General features: G+C 43.3%; 1 protein-coding gene across 1 annotated transcript; it reads left to right on the plus strand.

Moving 5' to 3' along the window:
* The first annotated feature begins 25 nt into the window (after nucleotides 1-25).
* Nucleotides 26-11,898, plus strand: LOC101169644 (equisetin synthetase eqxS). Its single transcript, XM_004081336.4, has 6 exons — nucleotides 26-692; nucleotides 1,465-1,618; nucleotides 3,515-3,675; nucleotides 3,781-3,987; nucleotides 4,130-4,311; nucleotides 6,292-11,898. The coding sequence occupies exons 1-6, from the start codon at nucleotides 635-637 to the stop codon at nucleotides 11,800-11,802; spliced, it is 6,273 nt and encodes a 2,090-aa protein (XP_004081384.1). The 5' UTR covers nucleotides 26-634; the 3' UTR covers nucleotides 11,803-11,898.

Below are 11,898 nucleotides of genomic sequence, written 5' to 3' on the forward strand. Positions count from 1 at the left end.
AAGAATCAGAAAAGCTGATTTTACATGAAATCTATTTTTTATTCATACTAGATGTGACAAAAGTTTAGAGTTTATCAAAGTCAAACAAACGTTTTAACATCTGTGACCTACTTTCATCAAAGCAAGTGACATTTTTACCAAATAGGAGAAAAGGGGCGGAGCCCAGCAAGCTGTGAGTCAGATAACTTCCTTAACTCCTCCGCTAAAGTGTTGATTTGTGTTTTTCTTCAATCGTCAGTGGCAGCTTTTAATTTTTAATCAGAATCATCTCCACTGGTTGATGGACGATGAGCTCCAGTGAATCCAGCTTGAGAGTCACCATATATTGTATCACATATTGATTAAGCTTTCCCGCAGCATCATAAAGGTGTGCACTGAAGTCTTTCGTCTCCATGGCTGCGCATACGATAAATGATTCATGTTTGATAAAGAGAAGAAGCGGGCTATAAGAAGGGCAGAGATGCTATCACTGCAGGTATAGAGGAGGAGAGGATGCACTGGAGGGACTCAACTTACAGTTTAGAGGTGAGCTCAGACAGAAGTGGAGGCCAAAGTTTCTTAGTGATCAGTGAGCCGCTGCTTCAGCTTCTGGTCTTCAGGTGGATCTTTTCTGTCTCTGGGATCTTCCCACAGCATGGAAGAAGCTGAGGACGGCGTAGCGGTGGTGGGGATTGGCTGCAATTTCCCAGGAGGTGAGCAAGATTTACAACTTCCATGTGGTTTGGTTCAGTCTTTTAAACTTCTTTTATATTTATGAACTGATTAAATTTAAGTTATTGATCTCTTAAAGTCATATTTAACCCCTTTTATTGTGTTGGGATCAAAATTGACCCGCTTTCAAGTGGGGAAATTTTGACCCCAGCACAACATTTTCTGTAATAATTTTAAATTCCTTATATCTTTCTCATTAAACTATTTTGTGTCTCAGCCACCCATGGACTCAGATTTTGCTGTTTATTTATTATTTTTGTTTATTTAATTCATTTTTTGTATTTTTTTGGTACTGTTAATCGCTGCCACACACAAAAAGTCAAATTGACTTGAAACTCCTGACATGTACATTTATTTTGTACATGAAAGAAAATGTTCCCTTGTGTTTCTTTCATGTCGATTCTAAATTCAGGTCATTTTGGAGCCAAAGGGGTTTGATGCACATTTGCATCGATAGGTGTCAAAAGACTATAAGAAAAATCTCTGGCCTTCTACTGTGTTTTATTTCAGTAAATTCGTTTATGGTTTCCAAAATTAGAGTCACATTTCAAACAAAAAGGCGATAAAACAATAAAAACAATCCTGGGAATCATTTCTGGCCTATAAAAATGGTTTCCCGTCACACATAAAGTTTGTCCAGAACCATAAGCTGCTTTCTTCCTGTTTTTTGTTTTTATCAACCTTTACTGCATTTCTACTTGAAAAGGGTCAAAGATCTGGATTCCTGTTGACTCTTTTATGTTTTTCCTACAGGAGAAGGTCTGGAAAATTTCTGGAAGGTTCTGGTAAATGGCAAGAACTGCTGTGTTCCAATTCCCAGAGAGCGGTTTGACACCAGGAGCTGGTACGACCCGGATGACACCAAAGCTGGGAAATCCCGCACAGCGAAGGCAGCATTTATGGACGGGTATGAACTGCGGCCGTTATCACACGAGGCCACGTTTTAGTTGTTGGTAAAGGGAGAAAAAACACACACTATGGTCAAGAAATACTCACAAAACCGACAAAAATAAAAATACAATAGTTAAAAAATGTCCAAATTTGAAATTTTCAGTAGCTTTGATTTTCAATGATCAAAAAGAGTAATTATCCATTTTCTCTTATTTTCTCTTCTGTCATTCAGATCAGATTTAATTTCTATAGAAAACTCTTCATTTGTTCTCATATTAACAGCTGTTATTTCAATGCATAAAAGTTTCTGTACTTTTGGTTGTAATATAAAACAAACACACCTTTCCTCCTTTTTTTCTGACCTGAAACTGATAAAACAGGTCATTTCAAATGTGGACCTATTCTCAATTTCTTCTTACTTGGTTACTGACCGATTTCTAGAAACAGCTGGAAAAAGTTATAAATATATTTACAAAACTTTGATTTGGGATGACTTAAAGCTTTGCCTGCAGTCCTGTAAAGTAAATCTAACCAGGGAACAGAAGTTCAGTTTCAAAAGATGATTTAACTCATTTAAAGCAATGCAGCATCTAAATGTGCCTGACTCTCATGCAAAAATGGAACTAAAATTTAAAAACTTTCCTCTGAATTTACAACAACTGCAATCAAGTGTTTGGGTATGTTGCAGAATTTTATTGCCTCAGTGTTCTTTGCTGATTTGTTTTTACTGAGATTGTTGCGTTTTTTTTAGCATGAAAAACTTCTTCAGAAGGAAGCATCTCTATCTCATTTCATGTGTTTTACAGAAAATTTCCATCAGTCTGAGCATTTCATAAAGACTTACAAAAATCTCACTAGTCAACTAGTTAACATTTTGCGTGTCACCAGTAAACTAGTATGAGATTTTGTCACACTAATGAGCTTTACAGGAGCCTTACTAGCAAAATTGTAGAACATTTGCACGTAACTAATTAACTAGATGCCTTTTTAGAATGTCACTAGTTACCTAGTAGGCACAAAGAGTGCACACTAGTAAACTAGTGCACATTTTTAAACATTTCAGTTAACTAGTTCACATTTTTATCTGTCACTAGTTAACTCGTTTTTACTTTTGGCATTATTAGTTAGGCTTAATACAGCCTGATATCAGGGATGTCGATTTAATGACAAAAAGGCTTTCCCGACTTGACGGACATCTGACAAACGCAAGAAACTCTTCTGAAATACATACATCACGCATGTAACTGACCAGCAGTTCACCCGTGGAAAATGTGCAGATATACGTAGCAGCTGTGAGACATGGCCTTGACGTAGAACTTGTGCGGATCGGGGGAGTCCGACTGTTTCATTAAAACAAAGCATGGCGAGGGCTCACAGCGGGAGCTGACCGTGGTGCTGACGTCATGTGATTTCTGCTCAGCACCCTGAATGCCAGGCAAGAAATTCGGTGAAGCGTGGGTTTCCGTGTTCTTTGCGTGGTTTATTCGTACTTCTGCCGTGGTTTTAATGTGGTTGCTTTGAGATACATCTGTGAAAATTTCACATAAATAACCTCAACTTTTCTCCTTTTTTTTCCACGGATATTCACGTATGACCAGTTTTCATCTGTGCCATATGCTCAAGTTGTACATGTGTCACACGGCCTTTAGATGATGTTCTGCAGATCATCCTCAGGCAGCTTCTCTTGAAATTTTCTCTTGAAAATTTCTTGATTAAGCGGTCTTGTAATGTGAACGAAACTCAAAAGCAAAGTGTATTATTTATTAATAAAACAGTTAATTTAAAACTGAATTTTGAATGATTTTTATTGTTTTATGTAGCTCTTAAAAATCAATTTGAACGTTTAAATATTCTTATTGATATTTGTGACTCCTATGTCTTCATCGGGTGAAATGATGTTGCTTGTTTGCAGGTTTAACGAGTTTGACCACAGGTTTTTTGGCATCAGTGAGAGTGAGGTGGAGCAGATGGACCCTCAGCAGAAGCAGCTCCTTCAGTGTGTTTACAGAGCTTTGGAGAACGCCGGGATTCCCATGGAAAAAGCCAGTGGGACACGAACCGGAGTCTTTTTTGGTGGGAACATGAAGCCTTTTCTGATGCAAAATCTTCCCAAAGTCAAACCAACATGTCCTCATCTTTGGATCCATTCCTTCTGAGTTTGTGTTGCTTTGATTTTAGGAATGATGAACAGAGATTATGAAACAAACGCCGCACACATGCATCCCAGCGTGATCAACCACTGGACCGGCACCGGGCTCGCCATGAGCATCGCAGCAAACCGGGTCTCTTATGTCTTCAACCTCACAGGCCCCTCCCTGTCCTTAGACTGCGCCTGCTCTTCATCCCTCGTGGCTCTTCATCTGGCATGTCAGTCCATCAAACAAGGTCTGCAGAGTTTCTGAATCATCTCACTGCACTGCTGCAGGCCAGCAAATTCCATCATCTAACCTTTAACTTCTGAACGCCAGGAAACGTATTTTCAACGTGGCATTCAAATATTAACGTACCGTGTGTTTTATTTTATCAGGGGACTGTGACATGGCCTTTTGTGGGGGGGTGAACTGCATCATTGAGCCAAGAGTGTTTGTAGCTCTCAGTAAGGCCAAGATGATCTCACCGGAGGGGACCAGCAAGCCTTTCTCCACCCAAGCAGACGGTTACGGTCGCGGGGAGGGCTGCGGCGTTGTTCTCCTCAAACCACTCAAAAGGGTAAGAACATGCAGAACAAGATGGAAAAAAAAGGGGTTTGCATTGAATCCAGTCTCAGGTGACCATAATGGAGACAAAGTCAGCACACAGTAGTGCCTTAACGATACTGAAGCATCCGTGTGGTGTCCTTTCCATTATTGGAACATGTTGCCATAATTCAGTCCATAATTCAGTTCTTGAGGGTTTTGATGTCTGAAGAATGACAGAATTTGAATTTTCCTTCAAGCACACTCTTCAAATGCCAACAGCAGCTTAAGCTGGAAACTGATGGAATGATCACGGTGACCACTTCACTATACATTAACCCTTGTGCTATCCCAGGCACTTTAACGTTGGGAGTTGGGTCATCTAGACCCACTAGACAGTGCTCTGAACCTTTTTTCTTCATTGATTTGTGATCTTCATGTCACGGTGAGGTGGCTCGAGAGCCGGTTGGACCCAGATGCAGAGGCAGGAGGCAAGGATCAGGGCTAGTGGGTTTTAATTACAACCACAAACAAAAGCGCTGCAGAGCAGGATGACAAAGGAAACAAAAACTTACTTGGCGTGGCATGAAACATGGACGAGGAACATGGCATGAACACCATAACAGGGGTAACTAATGGACCAACACAGGAGGAAGGCAGAGACAAGACTTAAATACAGACAGGGCAGACAAGACACAGGTGGACACGATCAGGGCTGATGGGGACCAAAGGAAGCAAAACTCAAGAAAACAGACAAGACAGGAGACTTTCAAAATAAAACAGGAAACAGAAACAAGACAGAACAAGGACCAAAAACAAGACAACAAATTCAAATCATGACACTTCACTGGTGTCCATGGATTACATGAAATCTTCCCACCTTTATCCACCTTTGTCATGGTAGGGAGAACACGTCAATGTAAGGGGGGGGGTCATCTGAGATAGCACAAGGGTTGAGGAGAGTATTTACAGGAGGACAGAAATCTTCCATCAGAAATCAGAGACAAGTCATGGAAAACGCAAAACTCTTTCCCTCTGAGTCCGCAGTAGTCCCTCCAAATATAATATGCATGGGGCTTTTTAAAAAAAAAGGAGTATTTTCTTCTTAAAGGAAGTACAGTAAACCAATAGTCCCCAATATTTAGAATATACCAGTTTTAGTGAACTTTTCTTCTATTAATATTTATGTGTCACAAACTAAAAGTCATACAAGGCTGAAGTGGAACAACAATATAAGGTTTTCATCATCATTGTTCAAAATGAAACAGAAAAGTCCCGCATGAGTTCCCTCTGCAGCATGAATCTATGCTTCTCTGAAAGAAATGTGTCAGACACAGAGAGATTTCAGCTCATCTGCTGAACTAACCCGTCTTCATTAATGAAATGTTGCTCACAAAACCCGTGAAACACTCAACAGATGAGTCTCCCTCAACTATCCAGCCCTCTAAAGGTTAATATATTGAGTTGGGAGTTGATTTGGACATGGATTTGTGCTTTCAATCAAGACAAAATTTGATTTTTGTTGCATTAACCCTTTAACTCCGTAGCTTTAGCTCCAGTGTTTACATTGTTTTGAATGTGACAGTAACTCCTCATCCATTTGTACATTTAATGTAAATTGCTGTCATAGGTAATAGCTTTGCGCCACTATGGATTTTACATTACTTTATATTACTAATATGTTGCGTTACAGTGCAAACCACTTTTCTCTGCATCTCAATCCATTGAAACTACATTAATTGAGTAAACAGCCAATGAGTTACAGCATGTCGAAGAGCGTGTGTTATTTAGGTGTTGCCGGTTGGTTGATAAGTGGATGGAGTTGTGTTGTACATTAGCGTTATATGTCAGTCGCTGCGCTGCTGCAGACAAAAGTAGTTTGAGTATCCTACCAACAACAGCAGGTAACAGAACCCCACTAAGCAGCTAAAATCCTAAAAATCAAAGCAAAGTGATGTCAGGTATCAACAAAATGACTTTTCCTCATTGCTGCTTATTTGTGACGAATTCACAGGCTCTTCAGGACCTTGACCACATCTGGGGTGTCATCACCAAAACTGCAATCAACCAGGATGGACGCTCAGTGGTTCCTATGACTAAACCCTCCGTGAAACAACAAGAAGAGCTGCTGCGCAGGATCTACTCAGAGCAGGACACCGCAGCTGTCCAGTTCATCGAAGCCCATGGAACTGGAACCCCAATTGGAGACCCAACAGAAGCAGAAAGCATCTCAAATGTCATCACCAAAGCCAGACCTCCCGGTTCTCAGGTACTATGGGTTGGTTCTGTAAAGAGCAACATTGGACATACAGAGTCTACAGCTGGAATGGCCGGACTCATCAAAGTTCTGCTGATGATGAAGCACAAGACCATTGTTCCCTCGGTTTTCTACTCTGAAAAAACATCCAGTGTTGATGTTAAAGCCCTGAACATTAAAATTCCCCAAAGGGTGGAGAAATGGGAATGCTCTGGTCCAAGAGTGGCAGGTGTAAACAACTTTGGCTTTGGGGGAACAAATGCACATGCCATCGTCAAACAGTACCTACAACCACACGCTCGACAAAAGAGCGATGAGATGCCAGCAAAGTATTTTGTTATGTCTGCAATGTCTCAGAAATCCCTCACCATGATGGTGGAAGACACCCTGAAACACCTGGAAGAAGATAGGAAAGTTGATCTGGATTCGCTGCTGTTTACGTCAGCTTGCAGAAGAAGTCACCAACGACACAGATATCGAAAAGTGCTGTTGGTTTCATCTGTAAATCATCTCATGGAGAAGCTGAGGGGCACAGCTGCCAAGAATATCCGCCCAGCCCTTTCTGACCCTAGGCTTGTGTTTGTGTTTTGTGGAAATGGCCTCACCTACCCCGGCATGTGCAGGCAGCTACTGAAAACTCAGCCTGTGTTCAGGGACAAGATTGCACAGATTTCACACCTTTTCAAAGTTCTGAACCCTCTCAACATCTTAGAAACACTTGAGAGTGACTCTGAAGTGAGTGACTCCAAAAGTCCAGATGTTGTGCAGCCTCTACTTTTTGCCATTCAGGTTGGAATTACCTCCCTACTCAGACACTGGGGGGTCAAACCCGATGCTATGCTTGGACACTCAGTTGGTGAAGTTGCAGCGGCTCACTGCTCCGGCCTTTTGTCTCTTGAAGATGCAGTGAAGGTCATATACTTCCGCAGCATCCTCCAGAGTAAGGTCATTGGCGGTAAGATGCTTGTGGTCAGCAACATGGCAGTGTCAAAGGTTGAGTCTTTCCTGCCTCCGTACTCTGGAAAAGTGTGCGTTGCTGCCTTAAACAGCCCACAGTCTTGCACCATCTCAGGTGATCTAGACGCAATCGAGACCCTCAGAGAAAACTTAAGGAACACTGAAAACAGTGAGAACCTTTTTCTACGCATGCTGGATGTGCCTGTTGCATACCACAGCCAAAGGATGGATCCAATCCTGCCAGAAATACAGGCGATGATTGGTACTTTAGCAGAACATGACCTGCAAACAGAGTTGTTTTCTACAGTAACGGGCAGGGAAGTCCAGCAAGGAGACTTCTGTACGGGAAGGTACTGGGCAAGAAACATCCGAGAGCCGGTTGCTTTTGAGCAGGCAGTGAGGTCAGCAACAAAAGACAAAAAAGGCACAATTTTTGTAGAGATAGGGCCGAGAAGGGCACTACAGAGAAACATCATGGAAACTCTTGGAAACAACACAGAAGTTCTTGCCTCAGTGGAGCCACAGAAAGATCACCAGTCGGTCTTGTCCACTGTGTCAAAACTGTTTGAACTTGGCTTTCAGGTAGACTGGGATGAATTCTACAAAGGTAACGAGGCAACACCCACGCCCTTCCCAAGATACCAGTTTGACTGCTCTGACAGAGATGTAATCATTGGAGCAGCACAGAACACCAAAGGAAGTAGTCATCCAGTGCTCTGTCAGAGAGGAAGTGAATGCAACATTTTTAGCTGTGATCTCATGTCTGAATCCACTGCCTATCTAAAACAGCACAAACACAACAACATCCCCATCGTCCCGGGTGCTTTTTATGCCGAGTTAGGTTTGGCTGCATTCCTTGCAAGTGCAAATCCAAAAGTTCCCCTCAGCTCACTGCAGCTCAGTGTCAGCTTTCACAGTCCATTCATTTTAACGCAGAACTCCCCTGAGATGAAGGTTAAAGTTGTGAAAACTGAGGAGGAGACGAGCTTCACGGTCTACTCGCCATCTGCATTGTATGCATATGGCACGGTGGTGTCAAAGGCAGATGGAGTTATTGAAGAGCAGCGGATTTCTCTGAGCTCCATCTACAAGCGGTGCACCTCTGTGGTCAACTTTCAGGAATTTTATTGGTATTTGTCTCAAGGAGGCTTCCAGTATGGAGAAGTCTTCCAGAATAAAGCTGAAGTGCGCTATGGGGAGGACCTGAAGGAGGCTTTGGCAACAGTTTCCATTCCAAAAGAGCTGAAATCTCATTTACACGACTACTGCATTCATCCTGTGGTCCTGGATTATCTGATGCAGCTTCTGCCGGTCACCGTGGAGCACATCTTCGCTGGTAGGCCGGGGTTCCCTGCTCAAATAGGAAGCATGACAGTTTTTGAACCCCTGAAAAATGAGATGATAATCTACCTGAGAGCTACTGACGTGGGGTCAGATCATTTTGAGGTGTGTGGCTGTTTTGCAGACAAGGAGGGAAGGGTGCTGGTAGAGGTACAGCATGTGATGGTCAAATACATTGTTGGTCATAACCATGTGGTGAAGGAGTACTTCTACCATAACACCTACACTGTCGCCTCAGAGAAGGTCGCTTCCTGTTCTCCCCCAAAGGCTTTGGTCTTCTCTGACCATTTAGGGATCTCAGAAGGTCTACAAAAGCAGTTAGACCAAGAATCTAGATATGTTCCAGTCACACACGCCAAGGATATCTTAACTAACGGGTTTTCTTCTCTTCTGGCAAATCTTAAAATCACATGTATTGAGAAAAACTTTGATGAGGTTTTATTTCTTTGGGGTAAAGAAGACCTCACATCACTAAAGGCAGACACCGTCCTGCATAATCTAGCAAGCTGCTGTGAGGTTTTCCGCCAAATAGTCCTTAAGCTGAAGCAGATCCAGTTCCTCAAGTCAATCAGAGCGATCACCTACCGTTCATCAGACATCACAGTGGATCATGTAAGTCCAGGTTTTGCAATTGCTGGAATGACGAGATCATTTGCTGCAGAGATACCTGATTTTTCTGTCCAGCTGATCGATGTTTGCTCAGTCTCTAGTGAGGATATCGCGGCTCTGTTTGAAGTCCTGAGATCGTACCCTTGCAGCAAGTATCCTGAGTTGGTGGTAAAGGATGGGCAAATCTTTAAACCCTCTATTGTTCGGACCCAACCAGAAGTCACTGATAAAACTGAGGCCCGTTATGACACTTCAACATCCGACTTTTGCATTTTTCACACAGCTGATGCACATAAGATGACTCACCTGACCGCTATGCACTTTATCAAGGAAGACCATCCACTTGATGAAACCTCTGTGGAAATTCATCCCAGCAAGGTTTGTGCTCATACATCAGACTATTTTCCTGTTAGTTCCGCACACTTAACATTTGGCCAAACTTTGTATTGGAACAAACACTCATCTCAGAAACACAAGCTGCTGGCTCTCGACTTCTGTGGTACCGTCACAGCAGTTGGAAAAGATGTAAAGAAGCTAAAAGTTGGGGATCATGTTGCTTCTTGTTGTCCTGTTGTGGCTGCTAGTAGGGTGACGGTCCCAGAGGTCCTATGCTACCACACCAGAAGGTTCCCATTCCTCCACAAAACACCCTGTGTGTCATACTTTTGGCTAGCGTGGGAGATCCTGCATCGAGTCTTACCTAGAGCCAAGCAGAACCTTGGAATTGTGTGTTCTGTGCCAGATTCTTCCTTTTTTAAAGTCTTGGTGCTTGCCTCTTGCAAATCCGGCAGGAATGTGACTCAATGCAACCGATCCTTTGCAGATGTCAGCCACGTGGAGGCCTTTGTCGTCCTCCCTCCGTTTGACGAATCCCTGACTGCAAAAGTTTTAAGCCTTCCAGGAATCCGACATGCTGTTATCATTTGCAACACTTACATGCAAGGCTCTCTTGTTCAGGACACGCTGCAGAGTGTACAGGACAGCGTTGATGTACAGACTGTTCAGATGAAAGACGTCTTGCAAAAGGGACACTTGAGAGCACACAGGTCACACTTTCATAAGTGGTTGAAGTCTTTGAACCTGAGCAGGAAATTTTCCATCAAAAACTTTACATTTCAAAAATCTGACGGATCCACTTCAGAAAATCAATCATCATACTTCAGCGCAAAGACCTTGCCTGTGGTTTCTTTAGACAAGGATAGTACAATGTCTGACATTCCACTTGTGCCGGCTAAAAGGCAGATGTTCAGGAGGAGGGCAGTGTACATTGTAGCAGGCGGCCTCTCTGGTCTCGGTTTTGAAACAGTCAAGTTCATCTCACAAAGAGGCGGTAAACACATTGCCATCCTCTCCAGGAGCAAACCCACGCCTGATGTCCAGCAGGAAATAAACAATGTTGAAAAACAGTGTGGAAATAGAATCAAGAGTCTAGAGTGCGACATATCCATCTTTGAGCATGTGCATGACGCTTTGACAACCATTGGGCAAATGTTTCCTGGTTGCCCGGTCAGAGGAGTGTTTCACAGTGCCGTCGTCTTGCATGACGGGTTGATCGAGTCTCTTGACAGATCACTGTATGAGAAAGTCCTTAAACCCAAAGTGAGCGGTGTGTTGAATTTGCACCATGCAACACAACAGTGTCAGTTAGAATACTTTGTGTGCTACTCGTCCATCTCAGCCTTTCTTGGAAACGCTTCTCAAACCAACTACGCTGCAGCCAACTCCTTCCTGGACATGTTCTGCCAGTACAGACGCAGGATCGGGCTGCCCGGCCAGTCCATCAACTGGGGAGCATTGAATCTCGGCCTGCTCTTGAACAAAGAGCATTTCCAGCGCTTTCTGGAGGCCAAGGGGATGATGGTGTTAGATGTGGCTGAGATCCACAAGAGTCTGGAGCAGTGCCTCCTTCTCAACCAAGTCCAGCAAGCTGTTTGCAGGTTTCACTTCAGTAACATCAGATACAACATCCTCTCTCAGAACAAAGCCTTGACAATGCGGCTGTCCGCACTAGTAGAGGAGGCCTTCCAGAAATCTAGAGAGGTGGACCCTCAGCTGAGAGAAACCAAGGCCGTCTCGCCAAAAGAGTACATGTTTTCTTTGCTCTGTGAGACCGTCGGCGTGGACCTGACTGAACTCAGGGAGGATTCACTTCTTTCGTCCTTAGGTATTGACTCAATGCAGGCCATGACTTTGCAGAACCTGATCTTTCAGGAGAGAGGAGTGAACGTGCCTCTGGTGAACCTATTGGATCCCTCTGCCACCTTCTCAACAGTGATAGCTTTACTAAGTAATGAATCAGAGGAGGGAAATATCGGTTCCGTCCCGAATAAAGACGTGGACGATGTTCTGACCAGACTCTGAAAGCCACAGGGTCAAGCCTCCAAACTCCAAAAACGCATGGACTGACATGCCGACAGGTTCTTTTGAGCAATCATCACTGAGGTGAAACCACAGCCT

Source organism: Oryzias latipes, chromosome 20, assembly GCF_002234675.1.
Source record: "Oryzias latipes chromosome 20, ASM223467v1".
In the NCBI taxonomy this organism is placed as follows: domain Eukaryota; kingdom Metazoa; phylum Chordata; class Actinopteri; order Beloniformes; family Adrianichthyidae; genus Oryzias; species Oryzias latipes.